The 27,860-nt window shown below is 44.8% G+C and overlaps 2 protein-coding genes across 5 annotated transcripts; both read left to right on the top strand.

Annotated features, from left to right (window-relative positions):
* Nucleotides 1–330: 330 nt before the first annotated feature.
* On the top strand, nucleotides 331–26,878 carry Pkn (serine/threonine-protein kinase N). Of its 4 annotated transcripts, none has more exons than XM_017904342.1 (18): nucleotides 331–684; nucleotides 4,387–4,512; nucleotides 5,902–6,103; nucleotides 14,938–15,041; nucleotides 16,094–16,301; nucleotides 17,336–17,490; nucleotides 22,396–22,647; nucleotides 22,733–22,883; nucleotides 22,956–23,043; nucleotides 23,119–23,474; nucleotides 23,546–23,781; nucleotides 24,586–24,747; nucleotides 25,309–25,626; nucleotides 25,703–25,854; nucleotides 25,931–26,150; nucleotides 26,246–26,353; nucleotides 26,433–26,573; nucleotides 26,651–26,878. In XM_017904342.1, exons 1-18 carry the CDS (start codon nucleotides 661–663, stop codon nucleotides 26,792–26,794), a joined length of 3,147 nt encoding a protein of 1,048 aa, XP_017759831.1. In that variant the 5' UTR covers nucleotides 331–660; the 3' UTR covers nucleotides 26,795–26,878. The 4 variants fall into 4 exon arrangements, with proteins under 4 accessions (XP_017759831.1, XP_017759830.1, XP_017759832.1 ...); XM_017904341.1 differs by having other exon boundaries at nucleotides 24,580–24,747; XM_017904343.1 differs by lacking the exon at nucleotides 24,586–24,747.
* LOC108550587 (uncharacterized) lies at nucleotides 18,800–21,970 on the top strand. The gene is made up of 2 exons (XM_017904346.1): nucleotides 18,800–20,558; nucleotides 20,621–21,970. The coding sequence occupies exons 1-2, from the start codon at nucleotides 19,674–19,676 to the stop codon at nucleotides 21,968–21,970; spliced, it is 2,235 nt and encodes a 744-aa protein (XP_017759835.1). The 5' UTR covers nucleotides 18,800–19,673.
* Nucleotides 26,879–27,860: the final 982 nt, after the last annotated feature.

Here is a 27,860-nt window from a genome sequence, read left to right as displayed (position 1 = left end):
TATATAAAAAATTCAATGTGTAAATAAGTTAATTGTAAAATAATTTTTAATAAATTTAATAACTTATATAAAGTTTCTTTTCGTTTTCAGTAAAAGTTCTTTGTTAAAAGACCAATAAAAAAACATTGGTAGATTAATCCAATATCGGTATGTCCCATTCTCTTCGAGTGCATTTTTATTATTCTTATAAGCTGTAAGTTTCCACACAGTTCCTTATTTTATTGTTCCATCGGAATTGACCAATGAGGAAAGGCTGTTTCATTGAGGTGACGTAAAAGTGATATCGTGAACGCACCTTTAGCAATAGCGATGGAAGTATAGTGCGCGCGCCTTTGGGCCACGATTGGCCCGGCACTTTCCGTCAGTCTTCAGTCTGGTGCGGTGGAATGCACTCGTGTCTGTATTTTGTTCGCGAGCCGCGCGTCTTTCATTCATATTTCTCTGTGGTAGTAACTTCTTGTCGCTTCTTATCCATAGATTTACGTTGAAACGTCTCGTGAATAGGATCGAGCAAACGTGGTAATATACGAAATGCAGACACTTCCAACCAGCTCGGTGGTGCAACGTACATTACTCGTGTAAACACAATGGACTTCGTCGTTCCATGCACAAAGGACGGATAGAAAGCAGTGAGTGAGTGAGTGGAGTATAGTGTCCAAGATGGCGGAATCAAGCTATTATCAGGTGAGTCGCAGGTCCATCCACGCTCTCTTTACGAACTGGTGCGCGTTGGTCGCCACCCGACCGATGATTCCAGCCGCCATAATAAAAGATCGCTTTGGGCGTACTTCAAATACCTTATATATTACGTCTTTCTCCTTCTCCTATGACCTTACGCCGACAACGCGCACGCACTTGTCTCTAAGTTCGAGGAATGTTTTTCAAAGACGTTGATGATCAGTGATTTCTTCGCGTATCATTTCTATCAACGCCTTCAACCTGGTTTACGTTAAACGAAGCGTGACGGACTGTACACACCTGATATCGGTGCAATATCTTTTAATGTGTTTCCAAGAACTTTCCAAACAGTTCCTGGTAGCACCTGTTTCTGTCGGCAAGTGGTATTTCCTGACATTAAGAGCATAGGTGTACAGTTCGTTTGTCAAAGCGTAGACGAATAACGGCTAAGAATGATTCTGACAGGAGCGTGATCGTATGGCAACTCCATTGTAGCGGAAATAACGTTGGCTTAACGCATCGTCACGATCAAATCCCTACATCGATGATTACCGGTTCGTCTTTCGTATCGCCGGATTCGAATTCTTTCCTGACAAACGGTTTACGATGTTGGAATTATGGGTTCGTTTCCATTGTTCGTCAAATATTTAACGAGAGGTAACCTTTTGTCGTTTCAAAGAATTTTCACCCGTTTACGATCGCACAATAACGAAATAAAACAAATTCGTTTTCTTTGATTTAATTTCCATTTTAAGCGGCGTTAATGCAGCGGTAATCATTATCATACGCGCTGATTGTCCAACTTTACTAGATATACGACACTTTCGCAATTTGCTAACAGATGCTTTGCGTTGTGCGTAACCCAAAAATAAAATGGTACACGTTGGTTAGCCTCCGCAGAGCTCTATACTAATCTCGAGTTCTATTTTCTTGTAGCGATTAATCATAATGGCATAGATGGCTATGATTAGAATTTTTGAAGGGCAGAACTTTTCCATTAACGGTATGATCTGTTACTTTCTATATTACAACCATTCGATTAAGAAGCATTTTTCATCTCTGAATATGTTAATTGTAGTCACTGTACCGACAAATTTCTACGTTTTTTTTATTATAATATGTAGTTTCCTTCTATATCAACTCACTATCTATAAAGCTGTAAATATTTTGTTCACAGGGTGTTTCTTATGTTCCTGTTATAGTAATGCTCGCAACGACTATTGACCTCACGGGATTATTATGCATGGCACACATATTACGGAATGCATGAAAATAGCTCATGCGTCAGTGTGTCAAACGCACACAGTCGAGATGCATGCGTTTGCTTAGGGGTTCGTTGCTTCTTTAAATCGTTCCACCCACTGTACGGCCCGATTTTCCTTCGCTCGTGCTGATTTTACTATTCATTATGAAAACCGAGATCCCGTCCGATTCCCGGGCTACAACGTGTTCCTATATTACGAAGGAAAACCTTGGACACTGTCTCGATTGTCAATCGCAAGTCCCACGCTTCCCTAGCTCCGCCAAAGAAAGTAACATTAACTGCACCGAGTGGCGGGAATTTTAAAAAGAGTTTCAGAATAACGCAATTAACGCAGAGTGTAATCTCGATTGTTCGAATGAACAACAGCGGGAATAGTAATCGCGCACCATCTCCAAGCGGAATGCATAAACATACACTATTTCTGGAATCCCCTGTCGCCAAAGTTCCGAACTTAAGCAACCTGTAGGTGTGTCAGTCTCGCGCACGAACGGCTACAAGAATAGGATATTTCTGACTCATATTGTTTGCAGTAAAGAGTACAGGAATTTTTGTCGCTCTGATTTTAACCATTGCAATTTTATACATATAGCTCGCGTTACGGGCACTTTTAAATTCAAACGCAGTTGCATTCGATTGGAATATAATTAAATCTGCATTAAGGTAAAGCGATAAACATTATTACTCATGATAGTCGCGGCGTTTTTGCCATTGAGAGTCGCTGTTATCGCAATGCGGGTGATAAGAGATAAAACATCGGCAAAGTCTTTTAGTCAGTCTATAGAAATCATCAAATCGGTCACGCAGATATTCTACTCTGTTGTTCCGTAGAGGTCCGCACGCATCGCCGGCCGCAGATCTATGGGAATCGAACAAGTAGCGATATCTACCGGCAGAAAGTTGGCGAATTCGTGAAGTTGCACCGACAAAGTTCGTCGCATAGACAAAAACGTTCGTAAAATTGTGGATTGCTGCAACAGGTGGTCGGGGAGCGAAGTTTAGATTGTGACCGAGCGCGTTACCAACGAGCATCGTCACACGTTCGGAATTGATCGTGTTAAATTTGATTTATTCGTTTCGATTTGCCAATTGCGACAGTCGTTTACATTTCCGACGAGCCGAGAAGAATTACCAATACGTTATCAGTGTGGACGCGAGTGCAATGTCAACGTGAATCGGTTACAGTTTCACGTCCAGTGACGCGTATATATCTAGTTCTGAAAACGAAAGAGAAATTTCGACCCGTTATTTATAAGGTTGGATGGGAAAGTTGAACAATGTCGTTTATTCCTGTAAGCGAGGAGAGCAAGAAACCGAATACGTGCCGGTGTTTATCGATGACAAAACGGGCTAAACCCAAACACATTTGGAGCCATGTTGCATCGTACGCGGTACATATCTTTTAACATTTTTACCATTTTTATACGATACACCTACGTAAGTCGAACATAAATGTCTAACACGTGCCATTGATAAATCAGGCGACTTCATTGTAGATACATCGAGCCCGATGCTATGTCAATATTTATTTCAAATAAATTCCGTTCGTGTACGGTGTAAATAACGTTGAACATCAAGGAACAACGATAGGCACGGCTGCTTCGGGCATTTTTCGCTAAGCGTGTTAATAATTTATTCGCGGACATAGATATACGAGAAGCTGAGATAACACGATGGCGCCACTAAATTGATCGAGCATCGTTATCAGGGTCACTAGCGGTCCGAATAATTTCAAAATAAACTGGACGATCAATTAGTCGCTCGTTGTCGGATATAGAGGATTACCGATACCGGGAACGATACTTATTTTAGGATCGATATTTCCCGCGACCCGGTACGAGTTTGCAATTCTGGTTTAAACGGGTAGACAGTGGTGTGCACATCCGCCGCACTGCGCCAGACAATTTCCGGCGGCGCGAGTGGCGTATTATGTTCCGCGATGTTTTTCTCCGCGAACTCACAATCCCGGCCATCGTTCATCTTCGACGTTCCCGGAAAAATATAAATGTCACTGCCAGGATTATGCGGCGTCGAAATAGAAACAAACGTAGGACGACGTCGAATGTAAATAGGTGACTATTACCGGCGCGCTAACAGCCAGGCAAATTTATCCTCGTGAAATTGTACGGTAATTTGTGCTTTATTGATCCGTATAAAAAAGAGCGACATTAAACGTTCCATTTTTAAATATTACGCGCCCACGATCGAGATACTATACCTTCGCCCGATACACACCGATCAGTTCGTTTGGGAACGTTGGGTTAATCTTTGTAATTTATCGTTTCTTCTCTCCTCTTTCGATTTTCATACCTCACCGTGCTATCGTCAGAGGGGGAGAGAGAAAGAAAGAGCGAGGTAGAAGGAGAAAGAGAGAAACAAAGAAACAAAGAAACAAAGAGATAGAAAGGTCACACCGTTCGAATAATCGAATTTGGAATCTGTTCCAGGGCGATTACATCAGGCACCCGGTGTACGAACTGTCGAGCAAGTATGGAGTGGCTAGCAGTGACCAGGTGCCCTTGCCGACTCGTCTCGACGAGCTCCGGGAGCACATACGCCGAGAAATACGCAAGGTATGTCGAGTTTCGCTTATCCTTCTCGGCTCTACACCTCTTCCCCGAAGCTCTCTTTTTCGCCGCGCGCCGCAATATACACGGTAGCGCGGCTCGCACGAGCACGATCCCTCGCACGGCGGAGAAGAGTATCCTTTTCTCCGCGCTTCCTCCCCTCCCTCCGTAACGTGCATCCTCCCCGTCGTTGCACCTATCTCCTTTTTCGTTGCTGCACAGGGAGGAACAGAGAAATCCGATATGTGTCAGGCCACCGTCGATCCGTGGCACGCCCGTTGAAAACCGGCACGATCCACGTGACTAATGGATCCGGGCCAGAATTTATGGTTATTTCCAGGAGGGAAGAAAAAAGGGAGAAAATGAAAAAAGAGTGGTACACTTTCTTCCTCTCTTTCGCGGGCCAGCAATGAGATAAGAAATTACGGGCCGCGTAAGCCGCGATCCGTATAGAACGGCCGCTACCTTTTTAACCGGTTAGGTTGCCGATCGTAAATCAATAACGAGTCATTCCGATACTTTGCCGTGACTGGAAGTGCCATCAGACTGTCCGTCGAGGTTATCGCGCGCGCGATAATTCGAACGCGGGAAAATACGAACGCGTATTCGCCGGTGGAGCGTTAGTAGCGGATTTATCGTCGGCGTTTGGGCGTAGAGTGCTGCAACGAGGTTAGAAATTGGACGGTGGGAACTGCCAAGATGGCTAACGTCGATCCTAACTTTTCCCTCGCATTGTTCCGAGGCCTTTTTTTTTCCTAGACGCGTACGGATCTCGCGATTTGGGCATCACACGCTTCGAGGGAACCGTAATAAAAATGCACGATCGATATCGGTGCAATCGAGGTTGCACCGCGCGCTATATTTACGTAACGCTCCGCGCGGTGGTAGCTTAAGTGCGTTTAAAGCGTACGCAAGCAGCCATAAATCATATTAGGCGAAGTAAGTAAAACATTTCGCGGAACAGTCTCTCTCGCCTTCCACGGGGAAGGTAATCGTTTCATTAAATGCCGCTCGCAAATATTATTCACGGGTCAGTCGTGATTAGAAGATATAGCCCCTGTCAGGTGTGCTCGCCGGGGAAAAGTTATAGCGAATATAATAGGAGGTAATAGAATGAAAGGATAGCCCCGTGGCATGAGGCCGAGTATAATTTTACGTCTCATTTGCCTCGGGAGAGGAGTGGTCTCGGAGCTAGTGGACGCGCTCTAACGATTGATAGATCGATAATAACGATCGTGCCCGAATGAATTCCGTCGAGCGAAATTCCGTCTCCCGTGTGGCTCGTGTTCCATCGAACGATGTGGCGGATACGTTTTATTCCCGACGTAGCCGTGTATAACACAAAAGGCTCGCCATAAAACGAACAAGGAACGTACGTTCGCTGTTTGGTTGCAGGAGCTGAAGATAAAGGCTGGCGCCGAGAAGCTGAGGGAAGTGGCGACCGATCGTAAAGCGCTCTCCGACGTGGCGACGATCGTGAAAAAGTCGAATAGTAAGCTGAGCGAACTGCAGGCCGAGCTTCAGCAACTGGAGAGTCAAATTATATTGACGCAGGGCCAGCCACAATCGCCCCAGCAAAATCACTCGAACGGTCAAGGTAAGGCAAAGAGTCGCACGGCCGGCCAGCAGATACCATCTTTGTATTCGCCTTAACGCTGCATGGCATTGACCGAGAGGATAAGGCAGACTCATGCGCGCCTAAACGGGTTTTATGTAATGCCGCGTGTTAGACTTCGTGCCGATCAATTACCGCTTCGGCCTGGCGCGCGGTTCGTGCGCGCGCGAATACGCTCCGGTCCGAACCATCGATACCGCATAAACGAGTTCAAGGATTTTTTTCCAAGCGACCGTGCGAAATCGGGATTCGTCGTTGCTTCGATGCCTCACGGCACCATCCAACGATTCGCGAATCGCGAATCGCGAATCGCGGTGAACGGGGGAACGAACGGGGTCCGTGATAAATATCCAACGTTTAGATCATAATTGCGTAATTATCGGTGCAAAGTAGCCAAGTTAAATGCACGGTAACGATTTTGTCTCGCGTTTATTTTTATGTTAGCTCGTAAAACTGAGTCGCCAACGACCACGGCCTCCCTTTTCGACATATCAATTAATGTTTCTGCTTATTCACGGTTAACTTATCGATACATCGGACTAATGGCGAGTGTTCCGGTATGTTCCCTCCTGCCACGCTAACGACTGCTCTCTCTGTGTCGTTAACGAGCAGCCACTTAATAACTCCACCCGCTAACGAGCCGTCGAGACGACGTCTTCGGTTTATAAAGCTCAACCGTGCATGCGAGCTACTGCTTTATTACGGCATCGGGCCTGGCAAATCGAGCATGTCCAGCTCTTCGCAGCCATAACCGTTTTGCTCGGCGATCTCGTTGCATCGACGACTCCGCCGATCGGTGTCTCGATAAAAGCTCGTTGAAAAATCCTCCATGCCTCTGGTGTTTCTCTCCCCGTTCTCGCTCGCTTTTTAATCTCCTATACCGACTCGCTTTCCGATCTTGGCCCGATATATATCTGCACCGCGGATAAAATCCAATTTGCCTGCTTCACGCGTGATTTGCTTGTTTACGCAGAGTGAGTCATGCTGGACTTTGGAACGGATTAACGTCTCGGATTTTTCGAGAGTGCTTAACGGTTCGATCGCTGCACGGGACACGCGGGTACACACGCCTGCAGTCGCAACGATACGTTATTCCGGAAACGGTACTCTCCTGGCATTTCCAGTCAGCGTGGCTGGTCATTTCCCTCGGTTAGAATACTCCGGTCATACGCTAGCTGTGCAGTCGTTGGACATAAATTAGGAACGATTAACTCCGATCCTCGTAATCAGGGGTCATGGTACTCTGAATAGTCACGGGCGTAGCGTCGAATTTCGCTCGCGTATCGCGCGATCGCGATCGATGTATCTACGCTTTATCTTCTATCGCGATTCAATAAATTCCTTCGTTTCTCGGAAAATCAGCCTTTACGGCTATCCGATACGACACGAGCCACCATGTTCTTTCCAGTTTCGATTCGCTCGATTCGTTTCCGTAGATTTAATTTCCCCGAGAAATCGTAGATTTGCGTCAGAGAGAAAAAAGATTTTCTTTTTCTATCGACCGAATTAAATCCGTGACATTCGATACTTTAACGATCCGCAACGAGCCTCTGTCTAGATGAAACGTGGATTTTCGTTTTTACTCTTTGTCGAGGACAAGCTGACCCCACCCTGGCGAGTTACGTAACGAGCATTTCACCCCGCTTGTCAAGGGTTAAAGTGAACGGTACGAGACGGTACCGGCACGTTCTCGAAATTGGTACTTCTCTCCAATCCGTCGACCTTGAAAGACTAGTTACGCCACTGGGTGGCACTTAGCTATCGGTGCCGCTTCGTGACGCGCCCGAGGCTTTCGTACTCGCTCGCGACTAGCGAGCAGCTCGAGTCTTGTGTTCTCTTTGAATTGACGGTAAGTGGTAGCATCTATTTATACACCGTGGACCCAGACGCTCTATCCACTCCAGTTAAGTCAGTCATCATACATTCTGGGGACTAGCAACCTGCCTTCGGGCCACCTCATTCAGCTCCCTCTGCGACGGGTTATGCCATTCAGAGCGGTCCTAACAATGCAACAACAACCACCGCTAGGCTTCCTGTATCGTTACCTAGAGAAATAACTGGTTTAGATCCCGCAGCTTCTCCTTAAAACGGACCCTTATTATGCGGCCAATTATACGGCCACTTCATCGCATTATACGTGTTTTATACTTTTAACGCTTCAGGGTGGCGTTAATTATGGCGCATAAAAATGCTTTCGGTCCTTAGAGTACGCGATACGCCGTGCTCCGAGGAAGTCTAGGCTTCTAACGATCTATCATCACGACGAGCTCGCTACCGCTCATTTTTTCCTTCGTACATCGGACGATTCTCGAACGCTGACCCCTCTTTTATAGTAATCACGACGTAATTATAAAGGTTAAACGTTTGCAAAAGAACGCTTCGACATGGATCATTTCATAAACCATATCCGTGATGTTTTTCCGAGCCACGTCAAAGACGTCGGTATTCACTTGCCTTTTTCTCTCATACCACCCACCACCACCACCACCACCGTCGTCGTCTCCATTACCAATAACAACGGGAGCATACGAGCTTAGAATAAGATATCGCGGATGAGACGGTGCCACGGATTCAGGAGAAAGTACATATTCCCTCCTTTCCTCCGGCGAGTGGACGCCGCGAGGGAAGCAACGTAACGAGCACCAGGGCTCTCTCGTTCACTTTCCAGTTCTTCGAGTTCTGGCTGCGTGCGTGTAACGCGCGCGCTCTCCTCGCGGGAGACAGTGAAAACGTTCTTACACGGTACACGTACACATAGACGCGTGCGTGTACACGCGATACATCGAACGGACGTATTACGAGAGGCGATCGGTGGAGCGATCGCTCGCGCGGAGTACCGTTGCGCGCTCGCGCGCGTATTTAGCCCGCGGCCGCTGCCCGCTTCGATGTGGATCGAGATCGCGTTTCAGCCGAACCGAAGCGAACCCACGCTTTCGCATTCCACGCTGTCGTGTATCAAGAGGGCCCTCGGGCCCTCGCCCGGCCCCCTCGCCCCCTTTTAGGGACTACCTGCTTCCTCCGGACCCTCTTCGGAGCAGCGCGTTCCACGCGAAATCGCGCGACACTTGGCGGCGGAACGAGCTTAGAAACTCGACGATCCAGGGGCGGATAATAGAGATATCGCGACACGCATGAATTGTACCAGGCTATGTATGTCGGTCCTCCCCCTACTCGGAAATTACGATCGTTTCATCGTGTTCAGCGTGTATTTATCGAAATGACGGCCAATTCAGCGGGTTGCTTTCCTCCTGCGCGCCATCATAGCTCACGGGTTGCCCTCGTACTCGAGGACAAACGCAGCTTTTCGATCGATCGTTCCATGCGATCGTTGTACACACGGACGAAATGGCAGATCAAGGCCTGTTTTACGCGATATAAATGCACGGGGCCGCAATTTGTAGCGTGAGAAGTAATTGGCGGCACGATTCCGTGGCGGAGTTTGTAAATTTCACTCGCCGGATCATTGTTACCGATCGTGGCCGAGATATATCGGTATCGGTATGTAAAATAACGGCGTGTAAAAGGTTGTCGTTTTATCGTTGTAACTGTACGCCTCTTTCTTGCCGGCCGTTATCGTTTCTCGCGCGACATTTGCTCGGGTGGCGCGAACCGCTTCTAAATAAACGGCACGCATTACATAATTCCCGCGTTCCGTAACGCAAATCACGTTGCCCCGTACACGCACCGAGCGTCCCGGATCCCGGATCATCTCGATGACGTTGCCCCGGTCGCCGCTACGTGAATCACCGATCCGTTAGGGAAAAATTTTCTCTCTCTTTCTCTTTCTCTCACTCTCTCCCTCTTTTTCTCGCGAGAACTTCGTAGATGTTCGCGAAAAATCCGTACACGTAAAGCCGCACGCTCTGTTATCCTTTCACCGGGTGGCCTGTAAACCCAGAGCAGTGCGAACTTTATTGCATACAGAGTCGGTTTTACGCGCGTTCTTCGTACCCGAGCGTTTGCGTTTACCGGCGTAACATCATCCTATTTTTGTCCCGCGTCTCGACTTCGTACGTATTCCGGAAGTTACGCAATTTTTCCACGGCAAAGGAGCTGCAGGGGATAGCCCGTAAACGACGATGTTCGTCCACGCGTGAAATCTACGCGAAATCCACGCGAAATCTGCGTGCAAATTATCGGTAGCCAAGTCCGACCGGTATCGCCGATCTCTCGGTCGAGTTCTCGATTTTCCGGCAATACGAGTGATTTAAAGGTTCGGGCATTCCCGGTAGGCGCGTGTCGTCATTGCGTGATACGATAAAAATCGAGGATCGATAAAGCTTCGTGAGTCACGAGTTACAAAAGTCGCGCAACGCGTCGACGTTGTATCGAGTCGGTATCGGCATACGTGCTCGAATGAATCGCTCCCGTGCGATTATGGGTCGCGTCTGACGCCCACGGTCGTTGAATGAGAGAAAACGGACCATAGATTTGACTGATACGGCTCTCTTGTTCCATCGAGCTTTATCAGGAGCCCCCCCTGGTGAAACTATTTTACAACGCTTTCCACAGTTCCGCGGAACGGCACAGGCGTAATAATTTACAAGAGCCGGGGCGAACGTTATAGGACTACCGCTTTCCTGCGATCGTAAACTCGTCAAGGAAATCACTCGCATTCGCGAATAATCGTGGCGATTTATATCGGCTAATTGACGGCTTGCATAGGACATTACTGGGCCCGGAACGGTGGCCGCGGGACGCTTTTTAAACGCAAGCATTTTTCTGAAAACCGGTCGCGTAATTTTCTCGTTGGATGCAAACGGTAGCCCCTATGCTAATAATTTAAATGCTACGCTACAGTTAAACGCTCGCGGTTATCCTGCCTAGGTTTACCGAGATCTCCCGTTCGTTTCGAGTCACCGTTTCCCCCTCGTGGTGGTTACCGTGCCGTGAAAAAGATTACGCACTTTTCCAATTATCCACCGCCGACGAGGCGAAGATCGATCGTTTCCCCGTTCGTCCATCTTTGAACGAAGCGTTCGCGTATTCCCAGAACCGAGAACTCTTTCCATCGAGCGTGCCAGCGCGCGATGGTTGAGCAACGTTTAGGCCAATTAATAACGTATTCTATCGCAAGGCTCGCGACCGGTTGACGCAAGTGATTGTTACGCGACAGGATAACCGGCAACACGCGCGCGTGTCTATCGATTTCGTGCTCTTTACACCGGCCGGCAAGTTCACGCTTAACTTCTAGCCGCACGCTAATTATTTTAATCAGTCCCGTAATAAGGATGTTGCAAACCGCACTCCATCCCCTTTTACGATCCGCTGGAACACAATTACTCCTTACGTATATATTAATATATGCCGTAGGAAGTCTGAGGCCCCCCCAGGTTACGGTTTATGAACGCGCGTCTGTGTGAATCGCGCGGATACGTGGAAAGAGCGGCGCGGTACGCACGTTGCGAGCGAAATCATGAATGGGCGACGCGCGGAGAGTCGCTCGAGTGCGCGAGCGTACAGAGAGGAAATCGCGTTGCTGCCTGGATCGCGTCGAGGTCTCGAAGGATTAAAATTTCTAATTTCGCCTCGAGCCTACCTATTTTTATTTTTTTTACCGCATCCTATATGATTTCTCTCTAATTACCGAGCATTTTTGCTCGTTACTTTTAATGCACTCTTAAATGATTCCTCCCCTCTACGACCGCGGCCGAGTAAAACGCGGCTTGTGCAACTCGACGTGTTTCCAGCGTAAGAGCGCACACGAGCGCGCGCCCGTTGTTACGTTAAGTCGAGAGAAGACCGGCGTCGTGCGTTCAGCGTCGACTCGCTGTGAGAAAGGAAAATATAATTCTTTCAAGGCGGCACACACGGTTGAGTAGCGAGTTTCACGCGATGCTCTTGTCCCTGACGGGAGATGACGCGTCCTTTGGATCCGTGCAGGCAAATTATTCACACTCGAGGAGACGCGGTAATGCGCCAGCGTCTTTCTGCAATCGCGCACAGAAGGGTTGCACGCGTTTGCACCCCGGCTCGTCGAGCCGGTGAAAAAGACAGTGGCGACCGGTGCAAATGGTGGAGAAAAAGCAAGGCTCATCTCGCATGCTTCGTTTCCGAAAGTTACGCGTGGTACGAGTGCGTCAATAATTCCATTCATTGTCCCCGTGTTCGGAGATCGAAAAGGATGGAACAGCCGCGGTGCGTGCGGAGTTTTGTAGTATGGAAACAAGGAAAGCCTTTGTCGTCGCCCCTCGGTTGCAGAAACCGAGTATAATGGGGCACGTGTTCTGGTACCGCGCTAATGACATGGTTTCGCGTACTCTTCGGTGCAGCATTGTTCGAGGACCTCTCTTCCACTGTTTCGCCTTCCACCTTCTATTACGAATTATTCATTCTGTCCCCTCGTTTTCGGCACACTTCTCGGTACCATCCGCATCCTCTTCTCTATTTTTATTCCCCCCTTTTCCACTTCACCAGCGTCTCATCAACGAGTCCTTTCGGGAGGTACTTGCTACGTACACTTTAACCCTTCCATTGTTCTGTCCGTGCGTCGTACGCTTAAGGATCCCACTCGGATTATCCGACATCTCGCTATTTTGCTGCTGCGACGTAATATCGTATCTTCGTCAGTGATGTAAGAATACGTGTTTCTTTATGCATCTTATTATTAATTCGACTATATCGAGTCAGGAGCAAAATTAGAACATTTTTATGACGATGTACTTCAATTTTATTAAAGGACAAATGAGTTCGTGATGCGTATCGTATCGAATATCGAAACGCGGATTACCTTGTTTGGTCTAGAAATCGGAATTAGAAACAAGCGGATTAAAACGGCGATACCTTCGCATATATTTCACCGACCGACACCCCCTTTGCGAGTACCTCTTCCTTCCGCTGTACCCTTTCTTCGTTTCCCGTGGAACAAGGCGTACGATGGAATCGGTCGAGCCGAACCGATTCTCAGGCGACGCTACTCTCGTATGCATTCCCATGGTCGATATCCTCCTTATTTTCCTCCCTCTCTTTTTCTCTCTCTCTCTCTCTCTCTGTCTCGCACCGCGGCTCGCCTTATTCGGACATGTCAAGCTAAGCGCGTGCACCGACGGTGCAAGTGCGCTTGTCGCGGTGCATAGGCGTCGTGTGTGCGTTTACGTGCCTCTTTGTCGGCGGTGGGCACGTTTCTGCACGTCGTTACCGTTGTTTCCCGTGCAGCCGGCTAAATCCGCGGGCTCGCTCCCGCTTAATATCGATGGTAAATCCTCTGCTGCCGAGGCCTTCACGCTTCGACGGGCTCGAAAGAAATTTCGTCGGTTCGGACGCGATGGAAATATTCGCGTGGTCTCGCTCGACCGTGGTGATCCTTTGAATAAACACGAGCCCGCGCGCGCCATTCGGAGCAGCAGCAGCAGCAGCAACAGAAACGGAGGAATTGGTCGAACGTGTAAACAAGCCATCGACGTTCGCTGAACGCTTGGAGCACAGGAAACTGCGTTCGCGTCACGGAAACATGGCCGCGTGTATCGCGACCGTGTCTCCGTGATTCGAGAAGAAGTCGAAGGGAAAAAATGTATCAGGGCGTGTCCGGCATATTAAAACGAGTGTACGCGTACGTTTCGCAAACGCTGTCGATATAATTACGCAAGCGGAATTGATCACTGTAATTGTTCGAGGTTCCGGCCGGCCCGGAAACGCCGCTTATAATTCTGACACTCGTTTTTCACCGCGTTTCCGCGCTCGCCACGCCGCGATCTACTTTTACGTCCTTACGCAACGAGCGACCGTGCAAGTTTATTCGGATGAAATTAAATATGTTATAAATGTCCACGATCATCGACGAAAATTCATATCAACGATAAATTTGCCGGCAAATTTGTTCAATTTATATCCATCGTGTACGCTTTAACGGCACGCCGATTACTTTTTCATGCAAATGGGACAGCCTATGATTTCACAGTGCACGACCTTGATTTACGCCCGTTTAATTGCGCCATAAAGGATAGTCGCTGAATCTTGGCCTGGTGCACAGACGCCGGGATTTGCCATCGGAGGTCGCATTCGCGTCTAAAGTTCCGCGCTGATTTTCATACCGACTTTTCCAACATGCACGCCTCGTGATTTACGTAAATCGTCCAATTACGCGTTTCCCATTTTGCATTCGTGTTTCGCTTTGCTTCGAGCGGCGCGCAAGATGGCCGATCACGAGCAACTATTAATTTCGCGATTTCGATAAGAACCATGGCGATTACCGTGCCCCGTAAAGGTTTTCATTTTATGGTCGACGGGACGTTTACAGCGTCGGATGGCGTCTCCGGGATTCAGTGCCAGTGAAAACCGGCGATGGGAAATTGGCCAGCAACCGTGTGCGGTTGGCTCGCGTGTATGCGTGAAACAAAGAAGAGTAGCACTTTTTCTACGCTCGCATTGTGCTTGGGAGTGTGCATTAAATACGTGGGAGTCCTTAGACCGCCTCGGAGATATCTCTAGTGGGTTACAGGAAGTGGGATTCGAGTACCTTGCGATTTCACTATTGGACACTCGAGGCTCTTGGCTAAGATGTAACGAGATGTACCGGCGCGAACCGTACGCCCACGCCGAGCCTTGTTTTAATCAAATATTCTTCTCGCCGATTTATTATAGTCTTAATGGGGACACCTTGGCAACTTTCGAGAATCTCCGGAGTCGAGGGCGCCAGGCGCGGTATCGCTCGTTAATTGCTTCTTAATCGTAATCGCAAACGATAGACGAGATAGAGTGGAAGGTGTTACAGTTCTCTAGTGCCGATTAATCGCGAATTTTACATTTTCTATAATCGTGGCAACTTTGAGTGGATGAAGAAGGGAGCTTTTTATTTTCAACGCCTATTTTCGTTTCAGACACGCCTCTGTCACCAATGGGGCCGTCGTCGCCGAGTCAGGAGGGTCTATTCACGGATCTTCGTCTTTTGTCCTTGGAGAAGCAGCTCAATATCGAACTCAAGGTACACGTCGTTGAAGAAAAGGAGACAAATGAAAACGAAAAAGTGTGGCACGAGTTGCATGAAAATCGATCGATATTATTGCTCGATCGATTAGAAAAGAAATTCATTTTTTCGCAATTAAAATTATGCAGCGAGTATCAGTTCCTTGGCGTTTTTCAGTATAAAATTGTCAATGTCACTTTGACAAGATCACTTTCGAAAACGTAAGGAAGTTAGCCTAATATTAGTATCATTGCAATGTTTGTAAAATACTATGATACCGGCTGGTATCTCAACGAGTATATCTTAATGTTGCGCGTAACGACGGTCGTACTATTCCTATCGTAATCAGCTTGCAGGAGAGTGATTACAGGAGAGACAGTGACAGTTCTAGCCCATTCTCATTCTGTGAGTCAGCAGTGAATCGTCGGCATTTTTTCTCCACTAAAGATAGCTTCTGTATTTCGTCATATGGTGATTTACATTCGTCGGAGTAGCGAGATTTCGACTCGCTTCGTAATTTTATTTGCACTCGTAACATCTACCCGCTCGAGGGAACTTAAACGCGAGCATTGTTGTTGTTTCACGGGCGATCGATAGATTTCGTTGCCTCGATCTCTAACCGCGCTACCAATTTGGAAATTTAAAAAAAGAAAGGAACGAAGACTATTCTAGATAATGTCACGGAGAAACCGAAAAAATGTACGTCATCGATACTGGCCTTTCGCCAATCGTAGAATGTCAACGAATTTTCAATGTCTGCGGCGATATATGTGCTTGCGAAATCGTATCCCTACGTCATATTACGCGATCCGTTTCAGAGTATAATAGGCTTAACTATCGAGCTGGTGAATACTTACAATGTTTAGAAAACGCGTAGTCGCTTATCAGACCTTGCCAAGAGAGCAGCAACGATGCCGAAATTCTTCTTCTTCAAAAAGGTGAACATTCGAGCGTGACTTTCCCGAAGATCCCATCGGACTTGAGCTTTATTTAACGATCGTAAATTATAGTCGATGAATCGAACCTTTTTGTAACGCCATACTGATTCGGTTCCTTTGTCGATATTTCAGGTGAAACAGGGGGCGGAGAACATGATCCAGAGTTTGACGGGTGGCAGAGATAAAAAGTTACTACAGGAGGCTCAACAGATGCTCGACGATTCTCGCGCCAAAATCGAGTTCCTACGCATGCGAATAATGAAGGTGCGACAAGCTCGTCAGCAACAACACGCACGCGGCGATGCACCACCGCCGAATGGCGAGGCAACTAGCAATAAAGGTACCAAATTCACCGTACCGATCTTCGATTCCGTGTTCGAACAGCGATAAGAATCTTAATCGGAGCAGATAGAAAATTAGTCAACCAAAGGACGTAATTATTGGCAATTAACGTTCATCATATCGCGTATTCATTCAGGATACGCTGCCGTGACTCACGATGAAGTATAGTTACACGCATTACGTGGTTGGATCATGGTAACTGCTAAAATATAGGCCACAGTCCGTCCATGAAATACGATAGTAATTTAGTGGATGTAACGACGGATGTCGGTCGAAATGGTAGGTCTCTCACGGCTAAAAGGGAATTTTCGTTTGCCAAGCTCGGAATCTTCGCGAGTGTTATTACTTTATGCGTTAATAATTTTCCACTTAATGTTTACAGCCTTAAGGTTACCGGCGTGATAATGAACAGCATAGACCTCGTGATTATATTGGGATTTCGCATCATTGTACTTCCCAGAGTGCCTCTGATCGCCTGCGGCCATCATTACCGCGAAGTACCATTGTAAATAAAAGCCATAGCGATGCTTGCGATGGTCCAAGGCTTTAATATTGTATTTTATTCGATTACCCGCGTATATATATGTATATACATTGGAGTTGCGAGACACGTGCACTATGTATACGTTATGTAGCTATGTAACCTTTATCCTTTTAATTCGAAAAATCCATCGTTATCGTTGTTTCGTTCGATTTGCTTGGCTGTGAAAAGAACGTCATGTATATACGTATATATCGATGCCACCCAGAGGACACTGGCATTCTCGCGTGACGCAAAAACAATCTCGCTTTCGGTGTAGATATCAGGCCATCGTAGTCGTGTTTAACCAAGTCATCCGTTCAGGATTGGAAATTCACTCACACCTCCACGTGTTTTCAATTTCTTTGTCCTACGAGGAGGGATAGCTATTCGAACGGACATAAAACGCTATTCGAATCGTGTATGAATCGCAATTGTTGTCGTTTAACTAGACTCTTAGATAGACGGTATATTCGGAGTGTGATCGATAACGTCGAACATTCTAATTACAGATAGGTACGAGCCTAGCTTGGAGCTGGCGCTGGAAGAAAGGGTAGAGGAGCTACGACATCGTTTACGGATCGAAGCTGCGGTGGTGGAAGGGGCTAAGAACGTGATACGTCTTTTACAAAGTGCCAAAGTCGCCGATAAGAAGGCCTTAACGGAGGTACGTATCATTTCCTGTTCAATACACGCGGTGATACGGTACGCCATGTAAGGACTGACGTTCGCGTAATGAAAAGCTTTTGTACAATCGTGGTGAGATGCGTCGTCGAAAGGGAACTATTGACACTGTACCCTAGCTGACAGACACGTTGTCCTTTCAAAGCTACCGTATCATTGTACAGCTTTCATGCTTGTCCTTTGCGCGATGAATATTTATTAACGTCGCTTTCCATCGGCAAAATCTCGTTCAAAGTCGGAGACCGCAGTGTCTCGGTTTGGTCTCGATAAGTATATATCTCGCTTGCGTGACGTAAGCACCATCGTATCGCGTGGTCGACGTAAATCGAAACGAGTGAGCCCGTTACAACCGAATTCGCCGTGTAGATTAACGATTTTCCGTGTATCCAAGTCGCACGAACGCGTTCGACGTAGACGACTACGTCGGGTTCGGAACGGCAGTGGCGTATACGCACCGGTCTCGAAATAGCACTGCCTAATCCCCGCTACCCCGTCGTCTTCTATGACGCCTTTTCGGGTCGCGCTTAGTTACCACCTCTCGAGGGGAGCTGGCACAACCCAGTCGTAAGCAACGCGATAAACCAACGACATGTGCGCCAATCAACCGCGAACCGACTGCTCAACAAATGTCCACTGCTCGGACATTCCTGGAGATATTCGCAGCCGTGGATAATTCGCACCGCCATCGCTCACAAGTATGACCTGAATCTCAAGACTGACTCGATTCCGCCCAGAGTCGTACTCCCGTTGGACGTCGCACTCTCTTCTGCACACCCCATCTGCTACACTCCAAGAAGACTGACGTGTCTGTTACGCGAGTACCGTCGCGGCTAACGAGATATGCACCTGTGGATGCAAGAAGCGATCGAAGTTTAAAAAGCTCAAGAAACGAGTTCCTAGTCGTCCCTAGTACGCACCGTCCCTTCCTGGTGGTTTTTCGAACGTCGAGCTTTTCCGTGAAGCACGTTGAATTCCAAGACGGAAGCAGACTGACAGAAATAGAGGATGTTGCACGCTGAATAATTATACGTTTGTGGAGGCGAGAACGCCCGACCCAGAGGCGATGTAGAAGTTACTTCGATCGAGACCGTTTCGCCGCTCGAGGAATAACATTAAGACAGATGGAAACGTGCATTTATTCAGACTGGCTAACCGGATAGTATTATTAATTTTCTCCCCCTTTTTTTTTTTCTTTTTTTTTTCTCCTCTCTCTCTCTCGCTCGAAGGAAATTGACATTCGACGTGGGTGACGTATCCGTCAGTAGGAACGACTTAATCGTGTCCGGCGAACGGTGCCGTATTAAAAGTATCATCTGGTTCCAGGTATATTTGGTCCGACTGTACGTTGCTCCAAATTTATATTGTGCTAATTATACCATGCGACGCTGCTCTAACGTATGGCTTGTCACCTTACGAGAAACGAGCAAACGATGGTAACTGAACTCGATATACGAAATTCACTTATGCACGGTAATAAACGTAAATTCGAGTAGAACAACGTGTTCACGCGATAGCGCGGTAGCAGGATCGGTTGCATCGATCCTTTTTTAACGATGTTTGAAAGGAAAGATTGAATTTCACGGGAAAATTAGACTGCAACGATTCGGGGAAGGTTTCTTTGTACAAGGGAGACCGTTTTACAATTTCGATACGTAATAATATCGAAACGATACAAGGGATTCCGAAATCGCTTGAATACAGTAACACTGATTCTGAAAATAGACCACGGAGACGCAGTATCGCAGAATTGCCGTCTTTCCGCGAAGAACTATGTAATATATGTACGGTTTTGTGAAATACTCTGAAAATACTTTCGTTCGCTTCGAGGGTGTTTAATGAATTTTTACAACAATTACGTAACGAGCTGTGCCTCGTAGGACGGATCGTTAAACGATCGAGATTGCTGAAATCCAGCGAAAAATAAAGAACAACGAGCGAAGGGAAAGAAATAGCCGCGCGGTGCTTCCATCTTTCGCGAAACCGATCGACCTTTCGAATCGATGTGCAACGGAACGACACTAGCGAAAGAACGTCGGATTCTCTTCGCAAGGGAGGAGGGAAACGGTTGCGCGAATGCGTCTTTGCAGCGAAACCGATTAAACGCTCGGGGCGATGATGTTTTGCGGTGGATAACAGCGTGGAGAAGGCTGAAAAAAAAGGTACGACATGTACGGGCGTCAAGGCAACTCGAGTAACACGCAACCACCGCCGTGGTTGGTGCGTGCAGAAGTCACGATTCGTCACAGTACACCGGTGACCTCGGAGTCCAGCCAGGTACCGATAGGTATGTCTTCAACTGTTACGGATTCGGGAGGCGTTCGGATGGTATATCGATGGAACACCAGTCAGCCATCTCCGTCCCCGACAGTTCCAGTCGTTACGACTTCCTGTCCATCTTCGTCCGCTGGCTCGTTCGGTTTCCAACGTGGAAACATACTGTTCACCTCCACTCCGCCTCCAAAGCCGACGCCAAGCTCCTTCACGATTCCAAGATCAGGATCGTCTGGGAATGACGAGTCCGTGTCACCTAGAGGACGAGGCGTGAACGTCTCGGATTCGGGCTACAACAGCGAGCAATTTTCACCCCAATCGTACTCGAGTTTGCCTACCCGACGTCCTTCTCAGCAGTACAGTCGACGATGCAAAAGCACGTGCAGCATCGTGCTGTCCGCCGTGGATACCGCGGACAGTTCGAAGGAAGGAAGCTTCAGCAAAGTAACGAGCCACGAGACCATCAAACATTCGTACGACAATTCTTGGCGTCATCCCTCGTCGCATCAACACGTCTTCTCGCGTCACCAGTTCAGCACGGTACCGGAGGTTTGCGAAGAGGGCCCAGAGGGTAGTGCTTCCGGCACGAGTGATACTCATGTTTGCAGCAGCGTCCAGGATAAAGTCACGACCAAGTCGACCACGATCAGCAAAGACGCCTCTTCGCAAACGACAGACATAGAATCCCGAGAATCTTCGTCAACGATAACCAGCAAGAGCAAAGTGAGAAGGAAAGCGGCTACTGGTCTCCATCCTTCGGACGAGCAGAAGAAGAAGAAGGTGAGTTGCTTCTTCCTGTCGCGAGAGTCGAACAGGTTTGTATCATGTGTATCTGGTTTTAGCAAGAGAGTCGATCGCCAACCACAGCTTCCGAGACCACGAGCGTCGGTCCTTCAGCGGAGTCGGAGAAGTCCGATTCCTCGGCGAAAGATGACAGCGCGAAACGCAAATCGCGGACGGTGCACATCGACGTGTATTGCACCGGCTCCGACGACGACGAGAATACTGACACGTCGAGCGAGAATGAATGCGACACTCCTATGACCGTGTTTGAAAATCCGGACGTGAAAGTCACCCATACACAGGTAGCGAGTGACGTTCTGCCGAGAGGGCTCGAAGATGATAAGGCCTTTCTGAAACGTGCCACGGAACGACGATGCGACAGCTTTAAACATGCTCCCATGAGAATGCCCTCCATAGCCAGCTCGAAGGGCTACGACAGCGATGACGTTCTCAGTTCGCTTTATCCTTCGCAATTCAGTTCTTACAGTGCTCTTAGAGATCTCGATTCGGCCCCTTGGTCTGCTGCGTCCTCTAACGCGGGTATTCCGTTCGATTATGACTCGACCATCGCTACCTCGTCCAAGGATACCTTATCCGATATAGAGTCTTTGATAAACAACAAAATAGCCTTGACTCCTTGTGATAGCTTCGAGTATGCCAGTAGCACCGATCGCGAGAGGATACAGAGAATGGAGGAAGTATGGACCAAGACGAAAGATGAGGAAAAACGGTGGCGTTCACCGGAAGTCGAGCGTAAATATTTGTTGCAGAATCGAAAGATGAAGGAATATTTGAAAAAGCACGAGATAGGCTGGTCGTCTGGCGACAGTGGCGAGGAATCCGACGAAAGCGGTACAGTGGGATGGAGCTTTGTGTCTGACGAAGACAATCAACGAATGGTTAAGAAAATATCGAGCATCCGACGAGCTAGTAAACCGACCATTCAGCGTACTGAGAGAAACGCGAGTATGGCGGGACAAGAGCTTTTGAAGCAAAAGAATTCACAGCACGATTATTCTGATTCCACAACGCGTAGCGACAGTATTCCCAATCCGTACGCTTTTCGCGAGCAAATCAGGCCATTTGGTTCCAACAGCCCATCTCCTCTTCCATCGAAAGTACCTTCCCGAGTCACTTCTCCCTTTATGACGCCTCAGGGCGAAAGGACCGACCATATTTTGAAAGCCTCGATATTCGGAGCGGTGGTGAACGCGTTTCGAAAGCCAGGCCATCACATAGGACCTTCCAAGAATCCCTCTTGTTCCTGCGAACATTGTCGAAGACATTTCGAGGAACTGAATTCGCGAGAACGTTCTCGTTCTGTGAGCGAATTCGAACGTCAAACGGGATTTCGTTTACAGAATGAAAAGAGGATAGTTCGTCCCATCCCGAAAAATGACAATTCTTAAGACTTGATATTTCATTAATTTTTTTTTAAAGGTTTTTTTTTTTTTTTTTTTTTTTTTTTTTTTAATTACGCTATAGTATTTTCTGTTTCGCAATGAAACTGTATTGAAAATATTGTAAGGTTGTGTTTTGTAATATATAACGCGTGTGTTTAAGTTATATTTATTGAGTACAACATCGTATTCCATACTCATAATTTTTTTTATTTATGATTGTTATGATCTGCTAAAACATTCTGCTGAATATTAAGCATTTATGTAAGCTAACAGATACATACAATTATTTATGCTGTTAATAAACGTTGATTATATTAGTAATCATGCTTTGTTACATAAATCACCTGTTGTTATCCTCGCAGATGTTTATTCAAGTTCAAGTTTCTTTCTTCATGTATTTTTTTTCTTTTCTTCTTTTTTAATTACTTTAGGCTCAAGCAAGTCTTGCAGAATCAAGTAGAAAGTTGGACCTACTGAGATTATCCCTTGAACTTAGAAGACAAGAATTACCACCTGACAGTGGTACTGCTGCTCAGTTGAAGCGAGAATTAGCTAGCGTGCAGTCAGCTAGCCCGGTTCCTGTAACTTACACATCTTTGCAACCGTTTCGTTGTCCTCTGGAGGGTAAAGCTACGGTGCCTGCTTCGGTTTCAAGATGCGCTGCCGTTACTGGACAATTAGAGGTAAAGAGCATTTATGTAAATAATGGCTTCATATAAGTAAACTTAATATAGCGATTAATCGATGTATATTTCTCTTAAATTTTAGGTAAGGTTAATGGGCTGTCAAGATTTGGCAGAAGAAGTGCCAGGTCGCACAAGAAGAGAGCATCCAGCGAGTCCGGATTTACGTAGTTTTGTTAAGGGAGTTACGGGACGTAGTTCGAGCAAATCGTACAGCGTTAAAGATGAAACAAGTAGTAAGTCTTTTTACAAATGTTATGAATTCTTATAAAAAGCTGAGTATCACGTTACCTTTTTGTTTGCTACAGATGATATTATGGCAGTTATTAAACTGGACAACCAAACAGTAGCACAAACTAGTTGGCGGCCCTGTTCCCAGCAGGCTTGGGATCAAAGGTACTATTTTATTATATACATATATTCGTGAAAAGCATGTTCCGATACCCAGTTTTACATATGTTAATTTTACAGGTTTTCCATCGAACTAGATAAGTCAAGAGAACTTGAGATAGGCATTTATTGGAAAGATTGGAGATCTCTTTGTGCTATAAAATTTTTGCGTTTAGAAGAGTTCATCGATGATGTACGGCACGGAATGGCACTGCAATTGGAGCCGCAGGGTCTTCTTTTTGCTGAAATTAAGTTCTTGAATCCTATGATTTCGAGAAAACCTAAATTGCAACGTCAACGTAAAATCTTTAAGCAACAAGTGAAAAATTTCCCAAGAGCTAATCAAATGAACATTAACGTTGCAACTTGGGGTAGACTTTTGAAACGATCAGCTCCTTCATTACATAATACAAGAAACTCCGAAAGTCCGCCATCAGGTAACTATACATTCTTCTTTATGTTCTTAACGAAGTGGCAAATAATGACTACACAAATATTTATTTTGTAGGACCACAACCTCTGCAGCTTTCTTTTGATACTTCATTAGAGGATAAACCCGAAACCCCCGGAGAATTGCCCGACCCCGAAAAGGGAGGCTTAAGTGGAACCAGACCTTTGGGATTAACTACTTCGAGTAGTCCTACACTGCCACGTCCTCCAGAACATCCTCCACCTCCTCCACCCACAGTTACAAAGAAACCTTCAATGCCTGCACCTCCGCCACCGCCAAAATTAGATCAAGAAGTAAGTCGTGAAATTCCTATTATTTTCTTCCTTATTTTTTATTTATTTATTTATTTATTTTTTTTTGCAACAATGTTATTCTCACCAAAGTGTTACATAGAAAATAGTTTTATACTATATTTTGTACCTTTTTAGCGATATTGTAATTGTCCGTCTTATTACAAAGTATTTCGAAGCTATCTAGTATTTTCTATTACTTGAAAGGTTCAGGGTTTTGGTACACTGGTTATGGGTAAAAACCATGTAGAACACATGCATATGATATATTATATTCAGTTGAGTCAATATACTTGCTAACGTTTGTATATAGTACTATATATTTGATCAAGGCATGTTAGTATATATTATATACTTTCAACTGCGCAAGATACTGCTTCGAAGATACTATAAATATACCTTTCTTGTAGGAGGTACCTTGCAAATTTTAAAACGCAATTTATAAAGGGCAAGAACTTGTTACATGCTTAAAGCATATAAATTTTTTATTTATTTTTTACCCTAAGTTTATATGTTATTTTTTTCTTAGTTTTTTTATGCATAGCCGTTTTTATAATGTTTAGCATCGACGTCAAAAAGGTACACTGCAATGTGCAGTGTGCATTGTGCGATATATAATATTCCTTCGACAAAGTTGCAGCAAACTCCCTTCAGTAATTGGGTCAATTTATTTTCTCAGTATGTAAATTACTAAGTTCTTAATATTCGTTATAATTTTATCTGGTAAAACTTTGGTACATTACAGTTTAAAGTATATTGCAACTTGAAGTAGCTTTTAGAGCTAAGCAGATAGTAATGTAGTTACAGAGTGCATTAAGGGAGTTTGATTTCCTGCACAACGAGGAAAAGGGGGGTCCTCAAGGGGCAAATTTGAGGCCTCTCGTAACAGAGCCTCGTCCTGTGCTGATTGCACCACCCTCTCCACGCACACCCTCGCCCCAACCCGTCGTCGAGTTTCCTGAAGATGAGGTACATACCTCCAGTACACGCAGCTTTATTTTTTTTCATTTTTATGCTTCTTTATTATTAACACTTAAGTATAAAATTGTTCTTTTAAGTTTAACGTAATTTATTTTATTAAATTAATAAAACTACTCTTTTTTTTTATCATTATTTTACTAGTTTTCTCACAAAAAGCATGTACCCAAATTTTTTGCATGCTGTGTGTGTGTATCATGTATCAAGGCTTAGTACTGCCCTTGTAAATGTTTAGTTTCATATATACATATATATCATGCTTATAATGTTGCAAATACTTAATTTTTCAACAGGTATCTCTTTAACAGATAACGAAAATGCTATTAAATAAGTAAACTTTAGTTTGTTTATTAATTATACTAATAATGTATGCATTATACTAAGATTTTAATTTTTAATTCAAGTTATGATTAACTTACATATACATTCATATATATATGATAAACTAAATAACAACATTTCATACTATCAATTCATATAAAAATAATATAAATGTAACCATTATCTTGTGGTAAACATGTTATTTTAAGCTAAACGTTTTAACGATTATAGGTTGTATATGAAATGCCGAATAAGCCTGCTCAATACAGAGACAGTGCCTACGAGTCTAGAAGACATTCGCAACTTACTGGAATGACTATAGACAACTTTAGATTACTTTCTGTTCTTGGCCGCGGTCATTTCGGAAAAGTAATCCTGTCGCAATATAGAAATACCGGAGAATACTTCGCAATTAAAGCATTGAAAAAAGGAGATATAATAGCCAGGGATGAAGTAGAATCATTACTTTCAGAAAAAAGAATATTTGAAGTCGCGAATGCTACACGTCATCCTTTCCTTGTAAACCTATTTGCTTGTTTTCAAACTGAGGTATATATTATTTTAGTTATGCAATGAATAATGTTTTAGTTAAAATTTCTCGAAATTAAAATTTTATTTTTCATAGGCACATGTTTGTTTTGTAATGGAATATGCAGCTGGTGGTGATCTTATGATGCATATACACGCGGATGTCTTTGGAGAACAGCGAACTGTGTTTTATTCAGCGTGTGTTGTGTTAGGATTACAATACTTGCATGAAAGTCGCATTATCTACAGGTAGGTTTATCAATAAAAGTATAATACGATATTTTATAAGAAATATGTAATGTTAATAATTTTATCAAATTTATAGGGACCTAAAATTAGATAATTTACTATTGGATACAGAAGGGTATGTAAAAATAGCGGATTTCGGTTTGTGTAAAGAGGGGATGGGATATGGAGACAGGACAGGAACATTTTGTGGTACTCCAGAATTTTTAGCCCCTGAGGTTCTTACTGAAACTTCATATACTCGAGCTGTTGACTGGTGGGGTCTTGGTGTATTAATATTTGAAATGCTTGTTGGTGAAGTAAGTATTATATTTTATTTCATTTATAAACTTATTCTGAACTGAATCTTACTTTACAATGTAATCACTATATTAATCAATATGTGTTTTTTTAGTCGCCATTCCCTGGTGATGATGAGGAAGAAGTATTCGACTCTATTGTGAACGATGAAGTTCGTTATCCACGATTTCTTTCTTTAGAAGCAATAGCAATAATGCGAAGGGTAAAAACGTTAAATATTTCAATACTTTTGTTAGTATTATGATAAATAAGATTTCAATATTATTTGTGTTCAATTACAGTTACTAAGAAAAAATCCTGACAGACGATTGGGTAGTAGCGAAAGAGATGCTGAAGACGTTAAAAAACAAGCGTTCTTTAGGCATATAGCTTGGGATGATTTACTTTTAAGACGCGTAAAACCACCATTTGTTCCCGTAATTGTAAGTATTTTAAAAAATTTGCGTTTTACATTTATTAGAATATTCAGCAGTAAATAATATTAATATTTGTATTTCAGCATTCTGTGGAAGATGTCAGTAATTTTGATGAAGAATTTACATCTGAAAAACCCCAATTAACTCCACCTAAAGATCCTAGACCACTTAGCGATTTAGAACAAAGTCTATTTAAAGATTTCACGTATATGGCTGACTGGTGCTAGCCATAATAACGATGTTAATCGTCTTTTTGTTAAATTTGATACGCAAATCATTTAGCGTTCTATTATTTTTTCAACATCATTTTAGGGGCAATCAAATCGCAATTAATAACACTGATAATTATATATGTGTTTGTTTAATTTTCAGAATATGTTCCACATTTCATAATATTATGCATTGTACAGATGTTTTATTTTTAATATCATGATATAATCAGGCATATAGAATTACAAAGAAATTATGTTCAACATATGAATCTCAGGTTTTTAATTAATATGTATGAATGTCAGATTTTTAACTCGTAGCTATACATTCAGGTTTACATTCATCACGATTGTTTCAGATATATAGTATAGTAAATAATTTGTACATACTGCATTTCGACAGTGGTGTCATAATTCTCCATGGTCACGTAACTCCATTGATCGCCCCATACATTCATGAACCCATCTCGCGAGTCAATTTCCTTTCCTTTTTATATGGGCAAATACGGAAGCATATCGGATATTGCAGGAATGAAGATCTTCTGTAAGTCGTTCTCGACCCTTAGAATGATTGCCCAAAACTGATCATCCGAGTTAGTGATGATATTGTCTCCAGAGACAGTCCCGTCACGGCTGACGAACTGCATTTTTCTACCTCATTGGTATACAACCGTGAACGGTAGAATCGAATGACGCAGAAATTGTGCATCAATTAAGGGATTGGTTTCATAATACTTGTAACAATCAAAATACTCCTAACTGTCCGATAGATTGTTCAATGTTGATATATCATATGTTATCGTTAATCCATTTGTCGCAAAGTTCACCAGGTTGGCTATTTGTGTTTCGATGTTCAATGGCTTGAAGTGGTCGCTCATTAAGTCACGCTAAAACTTCAACGCGATGTCATTCTTGAATAAAACATATTCTGCTGCTGGTTGCTGCTAAGGTCAAAGAAATCATACGAAGCCATATACCCACTCCACACGCAGATCTGAACTTTTATGTCTGCCCATGGGTTTATAGCAACCCCGCTTTTATATATTATCACATCATACTACTACCCCCGATGTTTGATACCCCG

Source organism: Eufriesea mexicana, unplaced genomic scaffold (genome assembly GCF_001483705.2).
Source record: "Eufriesea mexicana isolate 0111107269 unplaced genomic scaffold, ASM148370v2 scaffold2917, whole genome shotgun sequence".
Classification (NCBI taxonomy): Eukaryota; Metazoa; Arthropoda; class Insecta; order Hymenoptera; family Apidae; genus Eufriesea; species Eufriesea mexicana.
This window is presented reverse-complemented; position numbering and strand designations above follow the sequence as displayed.